This window comes from Dermacentor andersoni, chromosome 2 (genome assembly GCF_023375885.2).
Source record: "Dermacentor andersoni chromosome 2, qqDerAnde1_hic_scaffold, whole genome shotgun sequence".
NCBI lineage: Eukaryota > Metazoa > Arthropoda > Arachnida > Ixodida > Ixodidae > Dermacentor > Dermacentor andersoni.
Window position 1 is genome coordinate 15,510,753 of NC_092815.1, and position 23,361 is coordinate 15,534,113.

General features: G+C 40.6%; 1 protein-coding gene across 2 annotated transcripts in view; it reads right to left on the reverse strand.

The window, feature by feature from the left end:
• Positions 1-2,335: 2,335 nt before the first annotated feature.
• LOC126542902 (protein FAM117B-like) overlaps positions 2,336-23,361 on the reverse strand; it is a 172,298-nt gene continuing 151,272 nt past the window's right edge. For both annotated transcript variants that reach the window (XM_072286353.1, XM_072286354.1), the window contains exon 8: positions 2,336-23,155. In XM_072286353.1, coding sequence (XP_072142454.1) covers positions 22,972-23,155 — 184 coding nt within the window. In that variant the 3' untranslated portion in view covers positions 2,336-22,971. The remainder of the gene's footprint in view (positions 23,156-23,361) is intronic.

The following is a 23,361-nucleotide window of genomic DNA, read 5'->3' on the forward strand; positions in this document are numbered from 1 at the left end:
GCGCGCGATTTGAGAGGTGCGTCTGCAAGTAGCCTCTTGTAATTCAACCATTTGACCATCTGCGTCCGCGGAAGTTTCCATTTGTCTTGGCATTCCCTCGTGGCGGAAGCGAAATTTCATTGTATTGAAATCGCATACAAACATACTTCGTTATGTTGAGGTTCTAAATGCATGGTGTTCTATGGTCAAGAGGTTATGAAAGGTTAAATACTTCGTTATGTCGAGAATTTTGTTATATCGAAGTTCAGGCATGCTTTGGAAAACAATAAATATTTTTGCCATTTCATTGGCTTAATATGTCCACTTATTATGAACGGTTGGCTATAACAAACGCATCCTCCATGATACGTTATAAGTGGGCTTGAGTGTATCACTAAAGGCTCTTGCATGCACATATTATATTCTATGCATACTATATTGGCCATGCTATGCCAGTGGAAAGAGCTTTCACCATGCTGTTAGCTACACTGCAGCTGTTAATACTGTAATATACCATCGGTGGATCAACAGTAGCACATTCCCATGGCTTCTTTTTTTTATTTTAATTCTGGATGCATAAAAACTTGCACGTAGTGCTAAACCTTTAGGACTTAACATGAAGGAATGAGAGAGTCAAGGTAGCTGAACATTCTTTAAGAGTGGTTTTCTTTGTGAACTCTCCCGTGCTTTTCCAACTTTAGCTGCTGGGTGCTGCTGTCTTGCTGAATAGCTCACGCGTTTAAAAAAGTTTAATTGCATGCCTGATGGTGGGATTGAACCTCAGTCACTCAGCACTAGCAGTGCAATGCTCCAACCATTAGGCCACCATCACGTGTACACATCTATTGTGCCAATGTCAACTAGATCTGTGAGATGATCGCCGCATATGTGTTGCATTGCGCATCATGGGTGTGCTAGAGCACATGCACATGCAACAGTTTCCGTTACGCCAAGGATGCAGGAATGAAGTGGGCAAATTTATGGAATTCGATTAACTGCTTCACATAGAGTATATTAGATCTGCATAACTTTTAGTCAATGCCTACACTGTTAACACAATCAATTGATTTGATTGAAATAGAGCCAGCCTATCTTGTCTTAGCTGTTTGCTAGAAGACATCAGCTGTGCACATCACATTTCTGTCCTTAATTTCACACATGTTAAATGTGGTTAAAAGTAGGGCTTGTGCATACTTTTTCTTTCTGTCCCAGTCTTCTTTCAGCACTGAAATTTCTATATTTACTTGTGAACATGAATTACAAACTATGGGACTAGAACAACAGCCTACAGTTATTTTTCTTAAATATACACTTACTGTACATTAGAATTTGCTTTACTGAACACTGTTGATGTTTTACTATTTTGCTTGGTGGCAATGTTGATATTTACGCAATCACTAAAAACTGATGTCTTGAAAGACATTGTCATAGCATCATGCATTGAGGGAAATATAGTTTTCAAGTTTACTGTGAAAAAAGAAGCATCTTGATATTTCCATAAAAAAAAAAAAACATTAATCAATTCATTTGCTCCTACTTCGGGAAACGCAGTGCATCAGAACACACTACAGAGCTTGAGCATCTTTCCAGAGACTAGCTGCCCGTTATTTTACCCTGTAGCTTCACTTTCATTAACATGCGTTGTGTCACTCAATCCGTTTTGGAGGAGATGCATATTAGGCATGCAATCTACTTGCCTCTAAAAGCTACGCTTCACAAAGTTTGCTCAACAAGTACACATTAGAAATTGCATGCCACTTGAGTGGATGAAAGAAAGGTTAGAATAGCTAGCATCATTTATGTCTGCACTTCCAAGTTTTTAACAAATTGTACAAATTAGCTTGTTACATTTACAATTTCATGAGCTCAAATGAGGAAGTATCATTTGCATATTCACAAGTGTTTAGAAGTTGCATTTCCTGAACAGCGATACAGCTATGTCGCATCACAGTTCGACATTGTCATGCACAAGGACGAGGAGGAATAAAGGAGGGTAAGACATGAAGGTTAGTCAGTGTAAAGACTGGTTGGCTATACTGTGTATACACGAAGGGTTCTTAGTAATGCTCTTGTTGCAGAAAATACAGTGAAGAGCCTATCGAAAAGGCTTCATGTTTAAAACTTTAATACGGTAATTACGCCCTTTCCAAGATAATGCATATTATGCCCGTCCATAACCTTGCAAGCAGCACCCTCTTATACTAACACGCGAAACCTTCATTTTCATTTGCAGAGCAGTTTGCCAAGTAAACAGCACATTTTCTCTGTTTACCTTTGTCCACTTGTGTAATCCAAGGTTGTGTGAATGGATGCCTTTATAAGTAGGCAGCCAAGTACAGAGAAAGAATAGAAATGCTTGTTCAATTTCATACAACTTATTTTTATTCCCTATAGAAACAACACTTCAGGAAGAGCAGCAATGTCATGTGGTGTACTTTGAAAGCCACTAGAAATAGCAAACTGTGCCAGCAGCGGCTTCAAGGAGATCTGTCACAGAATCTTGTCAGGAGAGCAGTTCCATTTATAGTCACTTCTTTCTCCTCACTGATTTGTGGCCCCATCATAGTTCCTAAAGTACAGCAGCAGGATAGCACAGCTTCATTACATTGTGCAACACTCATTAAGCATAGTTGCAAGACATTCACATTTGCATCCAGTGTCTCGCATCTTTATCTTTCCCTCCTCCCATCCCAATAAATTTCGTGCATGCAGATGCTGCTTCTTTGCTTACTGTTGTCACCTAAGCTCTAGTACGAAACGGCTGTCCTTGACATCACAATAAAATTTATTTCCCAAGACGGGGACCGATTGCAACTGCACAAGGAAACTCGGGCAGCAAGCTTTGGACTCCAGGCCCTGGTGGTACGGACGGGGACAAGGTTTCTCTACCTTACACTCAACGCTTTGTACTTTGCCAAGTGGGCAGCAAGAACTTCGTGGTGCCCAAGCAGATACAACAGCCTGGTCAAGTGCTACAATGGGTTCAAGCAAACTTTCTGATCACATGAGGCTGCCAAGCCTTGTTTTAGTTATCTCAAACTAAAATGCGTTTCCGTTATTTCATAGTCGCAAGCAGTTTCACATATCCAACTGCTTGCCGAAATGGTGGCACAGGCGGCCATAATAATTTCTTAGTTATTCATGTGTTTTATGAATTTCTAAAACATTGCTATTTATGTAAAATGTTTCCTTTTCCTTCATGACAGCAAGTTTTCTTTTAATTCTATAGTGCAAGCTATGCAAGCTCTATTGAACTAGCAGTGGTTTACAAATGACAACCTCCTCATAATACTAATGAATGGAGTCCAATGCTTTACTGGGTCATTCCACGCCAACTGTTCCAACCATGGCACTTGATCAATATAGATTTCTTTAAAAAAATATTACATGTATATAAGCATTACTTGCACAGTATTTTCTCGAAACATTTTGAGCGGAAAATGTTTTTTGTGCCCGGGAGGACTATTAGAATTTTACGAAAAGGTTGAAAACCATGTGCGAAAGAAAATTTGCCCAAAATTGACAATTTAACGCAATATTTCAAGCTTTGCATTGTCTAAACATTGTGCTTTCATTCACAAAATGCCTTTTTGTTGTTTTTCAATATTTAGCATCGAGGTGAAAATGCGCAAATAATAGTGTTCTTGGGAAACCTGCAAGAAAAAATGGTCACGAGAGAAAACTTGAAAATATCTTTATAGAACTGTCCCTAAAGCGTACTGTATCTTAAAATTTTACTTCTGCTGATGTGCTGTGCACAGGCTCTAAAATAAAAGCCAGACTTTGGCAAAAATGTTAGCTTATGTTTAGATGTTGGCAACAGACTAAGGTGGTCCATGAAAAAATTCACTACCGAGAAAAGAAAAATTCGTCACCGAGAAAAAAATGTTTGAATCTGAGTCCCACCATTGTAATATCTTGGTTCACGCTTCGATTTCACCTCATAGCATCTAGGCGGGACTCGCAAACCAACAGAATTACCTGCGCAAGAATGGACGATGTATCCACAGCTTATGTTTCTCGGAATTTTTTTCATACATTATTCTTTATATATAATACAGGGTGATCATTTTTAACCTTTACATAATTAAAAAAAATTTACTGTGGCAGATAGCATAATTAGTGTTCTTGAGCTGGATTGTTTAAAGAGGCGGACAATACTAGCACGAGAAATCAAAACACATATTCAACTAATCAACAAAAAATCACTAACGAACTTCTTAGTTACCTTACAGCACCTCTTGCACTTTATAAACCATAGCCGTGAGCCTGCAAGACCAGGGGCGGGACTGCCCAAAGTAATTTTGGAGCAATTTTTGGGGCAAGTAAAATTGCATTTGGAGCAGCTTGGAGCAGACTAAATTTCATTTTGGAGCAATTTGGGCAGATACAGTTTCATTCTGAAGCAGTTTGGAGCAGGCCAATCTGAATTTTAGAGGAATAATAAAATATGGAATATGGCAGCTCACTTCGAAACCACAACGAAACAGAATAAACCAACATGAGCGCTGTAGTGCAACTGTCTTAAGCAATGTCATAAGCTGAATTTTTATGCAGATTGCCCTGATGCTGAAACCGTCTAGTGCATGCAAATTTTGGTAGTGATGCCTATATATTTTTAATTAGCGGTAGCAACTACAAAAAGAAACATGCATTCTGCAGTAGTGAGTCCGCAATTATGAAAAGTAGCCGAAGACATTTTTTATAAATACATCTTTTTTTAATGTCTCGTCACTGTGGGTGAAGTGCATGGAAATGCGCTTCATCAACAGACAGTACGGAGAAGCCAGAGTTATGAACTACTGTGTTTTATTATTGCGATGGCAATTATATGGACACTCCAGGCGCATTTCTGCCGTCACCATGATGTTCCATATAAAGTTCAAGGGTGATAATGTCATCGCTGCACGCTGTAAGTGTGAGTGCTCAATCTTGCATGCATAAGGGAGGAAAGCGGGGAGAACGCCTGCCACCTTCCGTCGTGTGCAAGGCACCGGGGGGAAGGAAGAGGGGGGATCGTTCTACTCCGGCAGTTGCTGCGTATGGCGCGGCTGCACGGGCCCTATCTTGAAAGCTATCTGCCGAGTGCTGATAGCTTCGTGTGCGCTGTTTTCGCCGCTTAGTTCACATTGAAGCAAAAGGCAGCACTAAAGTCAATTTACCTGCTGCTGCCGCCACGCTTCCTCACTCCAGCATTTTGACAGCGAGTATGCGCAGTGATCATCGGAGATGTGTTCACGTTTGCTCGTGCACGTGTGACACTATGCTTGTTAATTTAGTTAGTAAGCGAATGTTTATAAGTTTATACGGCCGCTAAACCTACTATCCTCACTTCGTATAGCTGTCAACTAAATTGCTATCGCAATCGATGCTTCGCCCTTCGGGTGAAACTTCGACATTTTTGAAAGCCATTTCTACATAATAGACCAAGGTGATTCCAAAGCACCTAATGCTCAACTTTCTGGTATAACATAAAACTATTACAATCTGTTTTTATTACCAATCCGCCATTAGCCCTTCATGATAGGTCAGAATGGCTCAGGCCTCGCCACATGGGCATAAAAAGAGATTGGAATAGTTTTACGTTATACTGGCCCTGCGGACAGAGACGCCCGCCCACTAAACCGGCTGCAGCGCGCGCCTCCCTAAAATCTGGTTCGCTCTCAGCGCCCTCAGCCTACTTTTCGTTATTTTGCGCCTCAGGAAGCACCGCGCCGCTTGGCCCGCTCAATCATCTTCTAGTACACTCTGAATACAGCTGCACTGGCCGTTCCGGCAGCAGCGGTGGCAGCCGGGAGTGGTCGCGCACACGCCGGCCATTTGCCGGAAACACCAGAGAGTCTAGTGTTATAAGCGTGAAAATTATGAGAAACTGTGAAGAGGCACTATCGCATGGTGTGCAGCATGTGAACGGCTGCACTCTTTTTCGTAGAATGAATCCGCTCGCTGTTTGTGGCCACTGCTGGAGCACAGATGCCAAAGCCGTTCTGGAGCATCGTGGCACACTTTCAGTAAATTTTCTGTGTTTGGTGTACTTTGGCACAGGGATTTGCTTTCGTATCATAATGGCGCAATTAGCGCAGGAGTCTCACCCCTGCAAGACGTTTACACTTGGAATGAATTTCCTGGATGACACCAGTTTTGAGATATTTCCCAAAAAAGGACAAAATATGTGCACGTTCAAGTTACTTTGATGCTTCAATGCATAAAAAAGCGTTTTGTTAAAAAAAGTAAGTGGAACAAGAGTGCATTTTTACAGCGAGTTTCATGGTGCATATGTCCAAACTGGCGTCATAATGGAAATTTATTTCAAGTGGATACACCTTGCAAACTCGCCAGCTAAACTTTTAAATTGCAATATGTGCTTTAATGTAACTAATTAAAAAGCTAATTGGTGAAATTTTATTTGTTAGCTGAATATGTGCTTTGATTTCTCATGCAAGTAATGTTCACCTCTGACTAATCCCACTCGAGGACTAGAATTATGCTACCTGCAACAGCCATTTTTTAAAAGTCCATAAAACTAAAAAATGATCACCCCGTATATACACGCAAGACAAAGACAGCAAAAATACAACAATATCATTGGCTTAAGTACCACAATGCCTCCAATAATAAACAGCTGCACTTATTCGTTTCTTCAGGCTTGACATCACAAAGGCTGTATGTTCCAACAAAAGCTTTGTCGGCTGCTGTCTAACTGGCCCCAAGTAGCTGAAGTAATAGCAGAGAGATATCACGGAACTAGTGAAATATGCTCGATAAAGCTGCCTATCAACAATATTCACCAAATGTATTAATCTTTTTTGACTGGCTTCATGGTGACTGAATGTCTGTCATGCAAATGGTGTTTCCAGTTCACGCTTATGAATGCGATTTGTCGCCCACTCTGCCACTTCACACGTAGGTAGGCGACATGCGTGTACTTCCAGTAGCACAGAAAAGTGCACATTGTCGACCTACGTTAAGTAGGCATACCTTCAGGATTTAAACGCTTATAAACTTCTGATGACCACGACTTTTATTCCTCTTTCCAAATGCTGCCATCAGTGCCACTATGGTTTGTATTTCCCACCAGCATGCTACATGGTGAAGTTGAAGTCCGAACCAAAATACTGCAATGGCGAGACTCAAATTCAAATATGTTTTTTTCGGTGAAAACACAAATTACTTTGATGAAAATTTCCATGGCAAATGTGTTCTTCTGTATTAAATTCACTTCTATGCATATTTTTTCGTGGACTACCTTAGTGTATTACAGACGTCTGAACATGGGTCGAATAGCATTTGTGCCAAATTCATGTTTTTATGTTAGATCCTGCGCATAGCACAGAGGCAAAATTAATATTTTAGAACATAGTATGTTTTAAGGACAGTTCTATGAAAATAATTTCAGGTTTTCTTCCATGACCATTTTCTGTGAAAAATTTACCAAAAATGCTAAATTTGCACATTTTTACCTTGGTGTTAAGAGTTAAAGAGCATAAAAATATTTTGTGAGACAGTTTTATAATTAAATAAAAATGTTCAAACTGAAAAACGCAATGTCTGAAATAATGGGTGAAATGGTCGATTTCTGGCAAATTTTTGATTCGCACCTGGTTTTCCATCGTTTTATGAAGTTTAAATGGCCCTCACAGGTGCAAAAGATTTTTGCTGCCCAAATATGTTGGGAAAATACTGTGTAACTAATGTTTATATATGTGAAATCTTTAAAACTTTTTTGAGAGAAATAGATATTGGTCGAGCACCACGGTTTGGATGGGATGACCCTACTACCGCAGTGCAGATACAGTTCATTACATTAACAATGAGAGAGAACAGCTTCCATTTGCATCTAAGTGTGCATAATTTCCAGATGCAGCAACTTCATGGCATCCCAAGGAAATGTTCTGTAGTGGCTGTTCATGCTGCACTGTGTGCGATCAAGCACCAATCATGCGAGTCAAATATAAATTTGCAAAGCCATTTTCACCTCCTAACCACAAATTTTAACAACACTGGCCATGCTCTTTGACCGGGGAGAAAAAAAAGATTCCCAATTTTTTTTGTACATAAACAAGAAAACAATAAATGCACCAGAAAAGGAAGGTACAAAGTAATAAATGGGTTAAAATGCTCTTTTATCACTATTACTGTTGCAACTTAATTTCAAGTGCACATCATGTAGCTGACCATAGGTCATGCACTTAATGTTTCAAATGCATCGTGAGAAATCTAAAGTTATAGACATCATATCTTTAACATTCTTTCATTCGATAATCCATCTCAGATTTCTTGGAGTGCAGAATGCCATCGAACACCTGTGAATTTGATAATCTTATGGCATCACCTAGTCGTATGGCGTTGTCCATGGCTGTACTTGCCTTCTTTTGGCACCCACTCTCTTATTCTAATGGACGATCTGTTGTCTGCTCTACTTATTAAGTGACTGACCCAATTCCAGCTTTTGCCCTTAATCTCAACTAGAATATCAACTACTGGTGCCTACTCTCTGTGACTGTATGTGTGATGAAATACAGACTGAAATTACGACTTCTTGGGCACCTGAAGTTATGCATGTAGAAAAGAAAGTCTGCTTGATTCCTTGGTCTTTGTCGACAGGCGCCACACTAACAAGGTGCACAACACTTGGAAGAATTTCTTTTACATCGCTTATCAGCACAGAGGCTGCTCAGGCAGTGCCCCTGCATCGCTTGATAGTATCAATTGACAGCATCAATTGACAGCATCAATTGACAGCATCAATTGTCAAAGGGACAAGTGGGTCATTGGTGCTTTTGGAGAAGACAAAAACACTGAGTGCCCAGTAGGTGAACGTAGGTGCAGGTACACATGGGTTTGTACTTGAAAAATACTGGGATTAGACGACTCTCTTCCTCATCTTTCTACTTGTTCTGTCTTGTCATGGGCTCCCCGTCATGCGTAGCCCACACAGGCTGAAAGAGCTCTCGTGAAGAAAGGACGGGATGGCACCGATAGCCACCATCGTTTATCGTAAAGGTTCATGCATCAACCTCAAGTGGTTAGAATGAAAGTGAACTTGGGGAAGGCCAGGAGGTGCTTGAAGCGGCAAAATAAGAGAGAGAGAGAGAGAGAGAGAGAGAGAGAGAGAGAGAGAGAGAGAGAGAGAGAGAGAGAGAGAGAGGACAGTCAGTGACAAGCAGCATGAGCAATAATAAAGGTTTATCAGAAAAAGAAAAGCCAATAATGAAAACTGAACCGAGCTCTACAGGACACTCAACTTGCTGGAATGCTTGGTTTGTACGCCAATGGCACTGGAAACATTGTACAGGAAATAATTCCGGGTGAGCTATGTTTACTCAAATACTGATTTTTTTACTTCGTTATGTTACTGAGAAACATCTTGACTGCATATGGCAAGTGCTTAAATGCTGACAGCTATTTTTATTTGTGCGTAATAAGAAAACTCCCACGCAACAAAATGAATACACACAATTACAACCTTTCCAAAGCAGCACACAGCAAAGCACAGAAAAATGTTTTATAGGTAATGAGGGAAAACATTTGCTCAACAAAATGTAAAAGCAGCTATCTACAACTGCTCGAAAGTAGCATGAAGCAAAGCACAGGAAAATGTTTTAACTCTATTGAGCCATGAAGCTGCTAAAAAAATGTGCTGTTTCATGACACAGATGTACTCCCTCATGCTTTTTTTTAATTATACGAGGCTGCCATAAATGCCCCGTTAAGGAGATGGGGGGCAGGGAGGAGTAAAAGAAAAGCTGCTACAGTGAGATCTGTCATCAAAGAGGCGGTGAGTAAACGCATCACACTTGTGCATTCCAAAGGCGAAATTTTAGTGAAGGAGCTTATTTCTCAACATAGATATGTTGAGTAACAATGAATAAGTAAAACTTCACAAATTTCAAGTGCTAGCAGCATGGTTTCTCAGGGAGAGCTTCAATGGCATGGCTTTTCCTGTTAAATAAAAAAGAGCAAGCTTGCTGCCAACTGTACTACACAGTCGATAACAGCACAAAAAACATTTTGTGTCCTTCCTTTCATGTCGTAAAACACACACACAGAAAAAAAATGCATGTTCTTATAAAGCAAAACCAGGCTTGAACATCACAGATTTCCTTGTCGAGTATGCAGATCACATATTGTGCCGCCCTGTATGTGGAAGAGGGTGACGTTAGTTGCAGAAAGGTGTAGAGAAACGAGGCCCAAATCTCCGAGCAATGAACAAGAAGAGAATGACAGACATAAACAAACAAAAAAGATTCCCTCCCTCGCTCCCTCCCTATATTCGTCAATTGATTAAGGAAGCAAGAATGCCAAACGAAGTTAGAAGGGTGATGAAAGCATATAACATTTAAAAGCACTTTTTGTTGGTCCCTGAGGGCTTTTCCTATGCCATCTTTTCTGTGACTAAGACATCAACGAAACGGATTTCCTTGTTATGTAAGTTTTCTCATTTATATGTCGTGCCAAGGGGTGAGTGCACTTTATCGTGAAATTATTTTTTAAAGGACCTTTTTGCACATACCCGTCATGTTTTGTTTGAAGGAGCTGGAATATGTGTGCCGAAATCGTCAAGCAAAATTGAAGAGCTGCCTAGGTCAAGACACTTCGAGGCCTCTGTTGTGAAAGTATTTGTCCCACTTGTGCCGAAGCACTGCATTCATGGGGACACTCGGTCACATAGCCATCATGCGATCAATGTGCTGTGGATTCATGTCCACATGAGAGCTCACAACACCCAAAATGTCTTGCTGCCCGGTCAACTAAAAACAAGAGTCAACCAGAGTGTTCTAAATCACCCTTCTGAGCTGACTAGTGCATGTCCTAAACATGAGAATGCAGAACGGCTACGTGGGGCTGTTGAAATGGTCACAGCAAACCGTTCACTGGCTCTCACAGCTCGGAGGCAATCCCTGTGCATCACTTTAAGCACTACCAACACTCACTCACTCACCACTGCTTTTTCACCTTTCCTATTTAGATTAAAAGCATACCCAGAACGACCAACACAATATCTGATCCTTCTGAAGCAGATATCGTCACTAAGAGTTCTCGACTTAAGCAGCATTTAGCTATTTGCTTACATCATTTGTAACGACAATCTGCTTTGAAAACAGTTTCATCAAGCGAAAAAAAAAAAAGCAGCAGCGTTCGAGGTTAAATTGAGAATACCCTTCTCAGAACACCCTTGTATTCATGTCCAATATCTTTTACACAATCAAACTAAGCTCTTTCAGACACGCATCTTGTTACAAGTATAAATACAGGAACAAGGTGCCGCTGGTTGTCGACTATTGCAACAAGTGAGAACACAAACAACTAAATATATATAAAAAAATACACAAACAAAAAAATCAACTCTTGACAGGAGAGTTGACAGTTCCATTAAACCAACAGAAAGAATAGGAAAAGATACCTCACAGGTGTTGTAGCATACAGAGCATGTATATAATATATATATATATGTATAATATGTATATAACATTCAATATTTACATGAAAGAAAAGGAGAAGACCATCTTCTTCTGCCTTTCTTTTCTTCAGGTACAAGTTTTTTTGTCAATTTCTTTCTTTTTACAACTTTCACCCACAGAGACACTCTTTTTCGCAAGACTACATTCCCACAGTGATACTGGCATCGCATGCAAGGGGTAGCATGCTAAGAGTCTAACATAGCTAGGAGACATGTCTTTCCATTTCCAGAATCGAAAAACTGCAGTGCACAAACACACACACACACACAGAGTGACAGTTGCTCCAAGTACCAATGACTGCACAAAAAGCCAGCACATATCAAAAAGGCAGCAGCAGCAGTAGGAGCAGATTTTTAGGTACATTTCACGAATAATGTCATAGTTAATTTTTACACCCTGAATCTACAAATGGAACATGCTGTTGTGGAGGGCACTAGGTTGATTTCAAACTGTCCAGGGTTCCTTTAACGTACACGAAATCATTAGCACAAAGGTATTTTTGTCTTCTGTAGCCACTGGAATGCAGCACCTACTGTTGGGAATCGAACCCATAGGTAACCTCAGTACTCGGCAGGTGGACATGGCCACTAAGTCACTGGGGCAAGTTAACAGTAGGCTGGACTTCCACCAATGATTGTGCAGGTCATGACCTACCTGAGGCATGCATGTAAGCAAAGCCACGATGCAGTATAGGGGGATAAAGTTCCTTCTCAGCTCTCATGACCAAACGACTAGCATTCTTTCTTTTGTTTTCTGTTTTTCAATGCACCGGGAATTGAGAAATAGAAAATACAGCAGTTAGCTCATCATCAAGCATAATATAAGAGTACAAGATACCACAGCATATAGGCACAGCCAATGTCACATTTTGAGTTGTGATTCTGACATAATTGGTCACAGGATCAGTTCCAAAGCTTTTTATCAATGGTTTTTATCATGAACAATTGAACAAAGAGACAAGACAGAAACCATATGACAAACAACTCTCGTGGAACTAATCCTGCTTGGTAATCAACTGCAGACATTTACTTCTGCGCACAAAAATATACGACCACACAACTTTCTTGTCAGTGAAAAGCTTTTGCGCCACTTCAGAGCACATAGCATCATTCACTGGAGTAAGCATAAATGGTGTTCAGGCAAAAGAACAAGCAAGCTTAATGCAGTTCTGGCAACGTTGTGCATTCACTGTCAGCTTTCACTACCAACTTGGGTACATAATTCCTGATGTGTCCTTTTGGGAAAAGAATTTCTCTTGTAATGACATGATGCGCGATTTCCTTTTTCGTTTTTCTCTACACATCTCATCCTTCTAATGCCAGCAACAGACCATACGTGCAGAACTTATCAGACCAGCACTCAAGAGCAGGCTGGAATGTCAGTGCAATCGTAATAATGCCCATCATGTGACACAAGATTCTAAAATACATTCAGCCCAGGCTCACAAAGCTTATCTTGTGCAAGAACGAACCACAAATGGCCATCATTACGACGACGTTCACTGTCACCAGCAGCACTTGCCTAGGTCCTGTTCAATCAGGAACAGCTGTTACCACTGTGATGTTCTCATTGTGATGTTGATCATATTATCATCAGTAGCATTTGCTTTGGTGCTGACTGTTCAATTGGGAAATGCTCTTAAGATGACAGAACTTTTGTGAAACTGGGCCCTTAGCTATGCCAGCAAAATTTTCAAGAATGCACATGTGCAGACAGTGGATCCACATGGTTGCCAACTCAACAAATGGCACTTTACACCAGGGGTAGAAGGGACATTACTACGGCAGCTGCCAAATACAGCAAGCACCTGTGAACCCTGCATCGATAACCAACAGCCAAAGTAATGAAAGGCACAAAGGAGCATCTCAGAAACGTTGAATCATTAGTGTGTGCAAAAGTTTAAACACAGAACTTGGCTGTGAAACAATGAAACATGTGTAACGTACAAAGCTTAAATATAAATGAGACAAGTGCATAATTAAGAAAATGGCGGCCTTGCCAGGTTTCTGAATACCTTACAATGTGCCTGCTGAGAGAATTGGTCCGGAACTACTAGAAAAAAAAGAGGTTGTTTTTATATATTTGATATTACGTTTCATCGGGTCAAGCTAACACATGCATGTCTCTGAAGGACTTTGCTGTGGAATATGTACATTGTACAAGGCTTCTTAATCCAAAAGCCACAAGACAGTCGAACTTAACATGCTACCCTGCGCTGCACTAATTGATTACAATAAATTTAGGATTCTGCTGAAAATATTTCACTTTGTGTTACAAGCTCTTCAAATCAGTAACTACAAATGAGAAAAGAGAGAGAGAGAAAGAATGGGGTGGGGCGGAATGGGTTGGACAGCCACATAAGGTAGTTCACAAACAGTCGTTTCTTTTTTTCTTTTTCTTTTTTTTGTTTCTTTTTAAGTTACAGAGTGGAATATGTAGTTATCACACTGAATGAAACACTACATTCTTTGGATATGCACATAGAAAGAAATCAAGCAAAATGCAATGTTACACAAGCATCATAACATAAATGTTGCAGCAGAGAAATGGTTTGCTAAATGGCTGTGCATCATTTTAGTAATGTGCACACATTTAAGCACATACAAACAGAACAAGCAACAGCAGAAGAATCTTGCAAAGTGCTAAGTTCTGACATAAAAGTTTTTATCGAGCTTCATTTAATGCTTTATAGGCTCTCAACTTAGAAAACAGTATAAATCAAGAAGAAATACTTCAAACAATGCAAACGGTGCCAGTCCTTTTATGGTTTTAAAAGTGGAAACATTATTTTTTTTTTCTTTGACAGTGAAAGAGGCACATAGGTAAGAGGCCTAGCCAGAAATCACATCTTTATTAAAAAAAGAAAAAAAAGTGCTGTGCGGAACAACCATGCAAAGAAACAGACTTTCATATCTGAATTATACTCTCTGCTTTCCCCAGGGTTCGTACAGAACACATGCCAAAGGGCAAAGTTCAAGGAAAGGGAAACAAACCTTATTCATACACATACACTGAAAAATAGTAAAACATCTTTCTAAGCTGCAATTCTTGGAGCTAAGCAGCTGCTGAGTAGGACACATACTTCACACTCTTCAGGTTGCTTTTCTAAGCTGAATTTCTGATTGTAATGATGTCAATGGTTTTTTGGCATGATGTTTAGGAGTGTGCAACTTCAGCCAAAGATACTTGTTGTGTTTAAGCCAAATGGCTAAAACTTGCTTTCCGCAAGGCTTTTTTTTTTAGAGCCCAAAGCTCTAATATGGAGCCACGATGAGTGTGGTTTGAACAAACTAGCAAAAAAAAAATGCTGGCACAGCTCTTGGTTGCTTGATCTGGCTTTGTCTAGCTCCACAACGGCAACAGTGATATAAACAAGCCTGTCGTCAGTGGTTGGGGATGTGGCACATCACAAATCATTTCGAGACACACTCAGAAGAAAATATCTAGGATTGTTTCCCAATAGACAGTGTCCATGGCATAGCCCATATACAGAGTTTGTTACTTTTAATGCTGAAAAGTCCACCCCCAACTCAAGTTTTAAGGAATTCCAAGGGCCCGTGAATCCCTTTTCCAAATTTCGAAGGTTTACAACAATTTCAAGGAGGTGCATGAATCCAGTCTCCCTCACTGCAAAGCTAACAATGATTTGCTCCGGTAAGATATCCCAAGCCTAGCCTACTACCAAACGCAAGTTTTTAGGTCAAAGCATAAAGTGATAATGATGCCCCAAAAACACTCACCAGATTAGACGAATGACGTTCATAAAAGATACTCACTGTTCCTAATCAGCAAGCTCAATGTCTTCTATTCTTAGTTTACAGGAAGACATAGCTTGATGTGAGGCCATGAAGAATGTCGGCTTAACTTCCCAATAGCGTTCAATTGCTGAGCTTAACATAAATGCCGAGTGAAAAAAGAAGCAAATGGCAATAGCACCTACAAGTTCACAAGAGGCAACAAGCTTTGTAATTGAAGTGGAGTGTCAAGCAGCTACATTTTACTAGTATTAACCAAGTAGCACATTATAAGAGAATAAAAGCAGGCAGCTAAAACTTGACCTATGTTTTCTTTTTTGCCAATGCATCAAATCTGCTGTGTTCACAAGGACTGTTCTTGCATTAATGTTGCCTCAACTGTTATGTAGTATTGTGTTACTAGATTTCAGCTACTAAAGAAGACATGCAGAAATGTAACTCATGCCTCAAATTTATGATGAGCTGTGAATGCTAAAAAAGAGAAGGAAGAAGCAAGGCATTCAGTGTCTCATTGCTGTTTCAAGTAAAGGTTAATTTTACTCAGTAAAGTGCACAGATTTACTTTACAATACAACATAGTTTTACATTTAGCCATGTGCATATTAAGAAGGAGCGAAAATCTGCCAAATAACTGCCAAGTGTATCACCCTTCCAATTCTGCAAAATGATTCAGTATAGCAACTAGTAACTCTGCGAAGTGAAAAATTTTGAAAAACTATTGTGGGGACCTGTGTGACAGTCGCAACCCCCAACCTTAAATTAAATGTTTATCTGATAGTGTTTTTTCGCTTGCTCCAGTACATAAGCTGCACCATTAACCTAACTTGGGGGGCAGAAAGTGCTACTTTCCTGTCAAGCAAGTAACAAAACCAGGATAGGTACCTGTGAGCTACGGCCATAACTATACAGCAACGTATTCTCAACTTTCTGATATCACCAATCTAGATACCATTTAAGGTTCCCCGTACCAAACTGAAAATTCAAGCTAAATGGGCACTTCTGGTGAGCACTCATGCACAGTTATAATTTGTTAAAAGCTGGAGCTTAACATTTATAAAATAATGTTTGGCTAACAATACTTCACTTTTTGTCAGTGAGATGCCTTGGAACCGTCTGCATAAAATTTTGAAAGGCAGATAGGCCTACTACACAAGACAATATGGTAGTTTTGGACTTGAAGTGAACCCTTTGATAGACACTGCTAGATATTCGTGCCCAAAATAAATTTTCAGGAAAATGAGTAAACCGCAAGTGCACCTACATCAACATGAACTCATGGAAAAGCAGTAAGTCAATACATGTGTAGTATTTGAATGGCATTTAGTTCTTGCTGGCAAAAGTATGCTTTAAACATTTACGTAATTTAATTCTTATCTATGCCTATGATTAAGCAGCACAGAAGCTAGAAAACTGTGCCTCAATGGAATTTTTTAACATACAGAAATGCTTTTCCCACACTTTCTTAGAATACCTTTTTGTTATCAGCCCTGCAGTATAAAAAGCACTTGTGTTAAGTGGAACAAAAAAGTAAATGTAGGTTCACAAGAAAATAAGAAAAAGACACACCCAAGCAGTCGTGGTTATTGCAAGAACAAAGTCAGTCAGGTCATGGCTTGGTAACCACTGACATTGAGCCGCAATATACTTGCAACGACAAAGGTTTGTCATACTTCTCAGCATGAAGATAAAGGGCAGATTGACAATATTTGTTCTCAGAGCTCCATGGCATGTCTGAACAAATGTAGAAAACCCCAACTTAACAAATGCAGCTGAAGAGAAGTTAGTGAAAATACAGTGGTGTGAAAAAAGCTTGAATTGTACTCACAATGACTTTTAAAAAGAAATTAAGTATGGTAATAGTAGTTCTACCTCCCTGGCAAAAAAAATTTTGAAGCACGATCCACTTTGACCTAAAGGCATGAATCATCAAAATTCCAGGTCTCTCCCTTCAACAATTCCTCGGTTTACTGCCACTTCTACTGAGTCGCATAAACAGGAGTGCCAGTTATGCTCAACTCTTTCAGCAACACCGCTGGACAATGTCCAGTCAATTTTCGCAAAGAGGTAGCACAGTGGTGACAGATAACGCCACCATTACACTGCATGAAAGTAAATTTCTTTAAGAGGCATTGTCACACACAATGAGCAGTTTGGCATATGTGTGAAGAAAACGAGTAATGTTCGCAAACATGTCAATAAACTAAACCCACTGCAAAATGCAACCTTTGCAAAAAATTTGAACGGTAATTATTCACTGTTTTTGTTAGACAAGTCACGCATAAATCCTCCTCCTCCTCCTTTTCTTTTATGTCCACTGCAGGACGAATGCCTCTCCCTGCGATCTCCAATTACCCCTGTCCTGCGCCAACCGATTCCAACTAGCGCCCATGAATTTCCTAACTTCATTGCTCCACCTAGTCTTCTTCCATCTTTGACTGCGTTTTCCTTCTCTTGGTACCCATTCTCTAACCCTAATGGTCCACCGGTTATCTAACCTACGCATTACATGACCTACCCAGCTCCATTTTTTCTTTCAACGTCAATTAGAACATTGGCTATAGCCGTTAGCTCTCTGATCCACACCGTTCTCTTCCCGTCTCTTCACATTATGCCTAACATTCTTCGTTCCATCACTCTTTGCACAGTCCTTAACTTGTTCTCGAGCTTCTTTGTCAATCTCCAAGTTTCTGCCCCATATGTTAGCACCGGTAGAATGCATTGATAGTACATCTTTCTTTTCAATTATAGTGGCAATCTTCCAGCATCACTGAAAAGAAAGGTGTACAATCTCCATAACTGCCACTTCCATTTATGAAACTCAGTTGATCTGTGAAAAAAAAAAAGTTTAACTAAGTAACAATTATCATGGAACAAACCAGCATTAAGCAGTCTGCTTTTCGAAGAAGCAAGAGACGCCAATGAGACGCCAATTTCAAGATTTTGCCAAGTAACAGTATATTGTGGGCTCTGATGATCCCAACACAACATACTGCTATTTTTTACCTAAAACGCGAGTGAAAAGTGGTGCTCACTATTGCGCATATATATGGCATAACATGAGAATTTTGCTCACAGTAAGAAATGGTCTTATACGCCAGACCTTCTTCTCATTTTCCAAGTGCGCTATACCGCATTGTACATCTGCCCAACTAAAGGCCACACCTGTCACCGTTCAAATAAAGCCCGAGCTAGAATTAGGCATGCTAGCTATTGGCTGTGGCAGATAGCTTAATTATGAGATTCACTTCTGTATGTTTCATACAATAAAGTGCATGCATTTTATGTGTCAGCAGTGACTGAAAAAACTGCCATGTTGCTATTATCTTGGTACTTTGCCTTGCAGTAATGCTAGCTTTACAGCTACGGAGAGAAAGTATGTTATACGGAGATGGACTGGCTGAACGCACCTTTTTTCTTGTTATCATCACACTCTCTTAGACACTCACTGCTCCAAGTTCAACTGCAACAAAACTTGGCTAACTGAGCGCATGACAAAATTTGCCCATGTTTCAGATTTTCTCAATCAGATGAAGAGCTGCTGCTCAGAAAAAAGATGCCCAGTATATCCCAGAGTTAAGTCCAAGACTATTACTAAAGCTCCCAACTGTGTTCACGTGTTCCCTATTCACATGGATGCAAAACGGCCACAAATGTGTGGTACACGAAGTGTGCAAGTGCCGTGCTGTGCATGCATGACATGAGCTCATGCAGCATCACACACGATACTCTTGAGAAATGATTCACAAGGTGCAGTCAGATAAACGAGACTTTAAGAACCTAAAGCCATATAGATAGGCGAAAGATTGCCATAGGCACTGTGCTGATTAGTTAAGCAAGAGAAAACGACTAAAAGCAATCATCGAACTTTACAGATAAATGTCTATATACTTCTTACAGACTACAAAGCAAATTTTGAAAGAGAATATTAAAAAACAAGGAGACATTAACTGGCAGTAATTCAGCTGCAGTGAAGCCTCATTTGGTCTGGGCATTTTTCATTCAGCAAAAGATAACAGCACTAAAGTACCAAGCACTGCAGTGCTAGCAGTTTTCTTTGTCACCTTCTTACTCACACAAGCTTTCAATAGATTTTTTTTCTTCAAAAAGAAGTAAATAGATGAAACATGGAAAGTACTCACAACACAATACTTTAATGTCTACCTCACCTTAAAGGAGCCCCCAAGTACATGTTATGAAAAGCATGTAAGGTGTCTTGTATTAAAGGGCATCTCCTCACAAATATTTTCCAACAGGTGTTTTTGAATGTACCTAGCATGAGCGGGGTTATCGGCAACCAACTGCTGCCCCAGCCACACCTTCACAACCTTCCCCTCCCTCTTTACGTTCACGCTGAGCTCAAAGTTGTAGTGTGGTGTAATGTCTGAGGGAATAATATACACAATACTCTACTGACCATAACACAGAGCTTTCACATCAGCATAACCTTAAGAATGTGTGGTGCAAGCCTTTACCAGAAAGCCTCATTTCATATGCCAGAGTATTGGTGCTGTGGCCTTGCTCTTCCCACTAGAGGGTGCCACCACTTTGCCACAAATGAGATTCCTCTGGTTTTGTTTCTGCTTCAGAGTAAAGCCAGCTCCCAGCTGCACATACAGGGATATTTCGTTCAGATATTCAAGACAACATTGTCTGGTTACCATGTTCAAGAAGTCCTGCAGGGCCATGTTAAAACCAGAGGGCTAGTGATGGGAACAGCCATGTGAAAGGAAAGCAAAACGGTCGAAAGATTGCTACGTCAGCCAAAGAGTAATTCCACATAAAGCTGTAAGAGGCAGAGAAACGCCAACTTAAGCTAGCTTGACAGAATTAACTTCTGTGATTTAAAATATATCATTCTTACCATGAGTCATGGCCTAGTATGCCAGGAAGGATGCAAAATCTAAACGACTGTGGTAACACCACCATGGAATTCCCATGTCAGCTCTCCGTGACATCCCAGTCATTTGCAGAGGCGGCTTGTCGATTATTGATCACCAGGAAAAGGATTACATTTTGAGAGTATGCAAAGACTCAACCTAGCAACTCTTGCAGGCTACTCTTATGCATGAGTGGCCAGAAATGCGCAAGTACCACAACATCTGTGACACAACACCTATGTCAACAGTGCCACTGTTTAGGGTAGATGCTTGGGCGAGTTGGTCGTAGTTCATAACGGTGGTATTGCGCTGTCTGCTAGTCTTTGTCCTTTTTTTCTTACATTTGTGCACAACACAATACCACCGTTATGAGCCGCTGTTTAGGCACGAAATTCAAAAGAAGAAAGAAAAACGTGTGTGGAAAATTGAGCCACCAGTCTAAATTGACGTATCGTATCTTTCTCTAACATAAATTTAAAGGTTGAATGAAAAATACAACATAAGCTGTTGACAAATACTACGTCCATCGAGGCTTCGCAAGCTTTGAAATTTTGCTCCCTGCTACATTTAGAGAAAGCATAAACAAATGCCTCCAACCAAAAATTGTGCCAGTGGTCTTAACAGTTAAGCGAGATAACTACGCAATGCATTAATGATGTTTGAAATAACTGCTCCTAAAAATGGCCAAGGTTCCATTCCTTTCTGAAATTCTAGGTAAAAAAAAATAAGAAACTTATAATCTTTCCACAAGAAAGAACTGAAATGAACTCTACAAGGTAGCCTCTCTCAAATGCTTAAAAGCATATAACAAATTTTATTTGAAAAAGTGTTTCAAAGAAAACAGTACTACAGTCTTTGAATTTGTCATGACTATTGTAAGAAAACCAACTTCAGAGTGATTTTTGTGTATCCACTAGTAAACAGTATCTCTATTGTCAATGCTTTTCTTTTGGACCACACACAAGAGATGATCAAGACTGCCTTAAACTTTTAATGGTTCGGAGCTTGTATCTTTGTTGCCTTTTTAGAAGACAAATAACACCAGCTGCACAGTAAACAATCTTCTCATTTAACTCTGCTTGAGTTTTTCATGAACTGCACCATCACAGCAGCACATCGAAAGTGCCCCAAATGCATTAGTCCATCCAGGTCTGACAACCACCTATCGAACATTAAAAACCGTTCAAGTTATTCAGCTCCAGTGCAAACTGAAAGATTGTGAAGGTGATGAACCATGTGACATACCGCAGAGACTCACGGGAGGGCTGCACTTATTTTTCGCAACTGTGATGAGGTACGGCCCTTACACAGGACTGAACCTTTTAGTCAAAATGGTGTCGGTGCAGCCGGCGACCACTGCACACCCCGGATCCCTGAATGTACCACTGCATCAGAGGTAAACGTGCAGCTATTGCCACCTAGTAGGGGCACACAGAAGTGCGCAGCGCGCGAAAATTTGCCGATGAGCAAGCACAGCATCGAGGAACTGAAGGCAATTGCTTCTCTGATGGAAATTCTTCTTCCCGAATTTTGGGCTGCCAAGTTGGGGGTACAGCACTTATGCGGGTGCAGTCCTTACTTGAGTCTCTACAGTATCACCATACGGTGAAGCAATCAGTGAAGTTAGCAGGTCAGTCAGCATGCTATTGGCCTGGTAAAAGGTTCTTGTCCAAACTGCACCAAAAACATGTGGCTTTGTTTTTATCAAGTTTGAAGCACCATGAACATTAAGCAAATATGTGAATTCATGCTACTACCGTAACTGGGCAGTTAGATAGCAAATTTCATGGTAACTTCAGAGAAATAGGAAGCCAGAAAATGCATTGATTTGAGCTTGATTTTAACATCCTTTGTATCATTCACGGGCTGCCATTCAAAGCTCTGCAAAAAGTAAAAGCAAGTTCCTTGAAATTTAAACCTGTCCGAGTGTTGTGTTTCATGAACACACAAAATACAAATAAAGTCTAGTAATATCAAGGCTTAGTAAAGCCTTAGCGTCAGAACTATGTTATTAGAAATGCAGCGAAATGATCAGCAGTACAATGAAACAGAATTAAAGAAATTGTTGCTTTGTGACTTGTGACAGCCAACTAAATGGTATACATGAAAAAAAAAAGGGGGGGGGGAGAGAGTTATGGTTAGAGCCTGGTACCAAACATTAGCTACTACAACTACAACAAATAAGCATTGCAGGTGCCACAAACAACGCAAGAGGCTAAACAGGTTCCCAGTTCAGAACACTTCTTTCACTAAGCATTACTCCTTCCTGCATGGTAACACCAGAGAACAAAGTTGGTTGCAGTCCCAAACTGCACAAATGCACAATAATAATGTACACATAGCTGCCGAACACAGCAAGAAGAAGGCAAATGGAGAAACTATTTCAGGTATATCTGTATGTCATTTCCAGCTTGCCACAAACACAAATTACACTGATACTTAAGCATCCTGCGTTCACAAAGTCCCTGTGCCAGCTGCCAGTGAGCCTTCATTTGAAACCTTCATTGCACACAAAATGGTACTCCCTCTGGCAACACAATGGCTGCTTTGCCTTAAAAAATAAGAAAGTATGGTCGAGGCTATAAAGCAGGCTTGTTTTTCTCCAAGGGGAGCATGAACAAAAAGTCAAACTGCAAATCTAGAGGATGGTGGCACAGCAGCGTTTTCGCTCGCATCACAGTGGGAGGCAAAGCGAGGAGCTGCAGCCAAGAGTGCAGACTTTGCTAGCCACCACAGCAATGGCACGTGGGTGACGATGAGTGGGAGAGGTAAGAGAGGCATTCTCATGCAAGGAGGACTCTTCCTTGAAATGCCCTTTCCTCTTTTTTCCATGGCACCTTGCTACCTCCTGGGGGCTGGTCAGAGAAAAGACGGGGGGAGGAGGGTAGGTTGCCTACTTCACTGGAGCCTCTCATTGAGCAGGAAAGGGTCAACGATGGGCCCCGGCCTGTGCACCCCCTGGAAGGGGTTCCGCACGAGTGGGCAGAAGGCCGAGCTCTGACTGGGCCGCAGCACAAACTGGCTGCTCGGCTTGAGCACACTTTCAGTACCATCACCCATCATAGGGCTGGTCGCAGGCTTCCTGAAATGCAAACACAAGAAATGTGTTGCACTTGTCCTCCTCTGTTTAATGAGTCATAATGTTCTAGCACAAATTGCACTTGTGGTATCATAGTAGGCATACATGAAAACGTCCATTATTGGGAGTAGGGATGGGCGGGGTAGGAGGACAAAATTTTCATCAACACCTTTATGCTGCAGTTAACTTTCGGTGGGCCCCCTTCATGA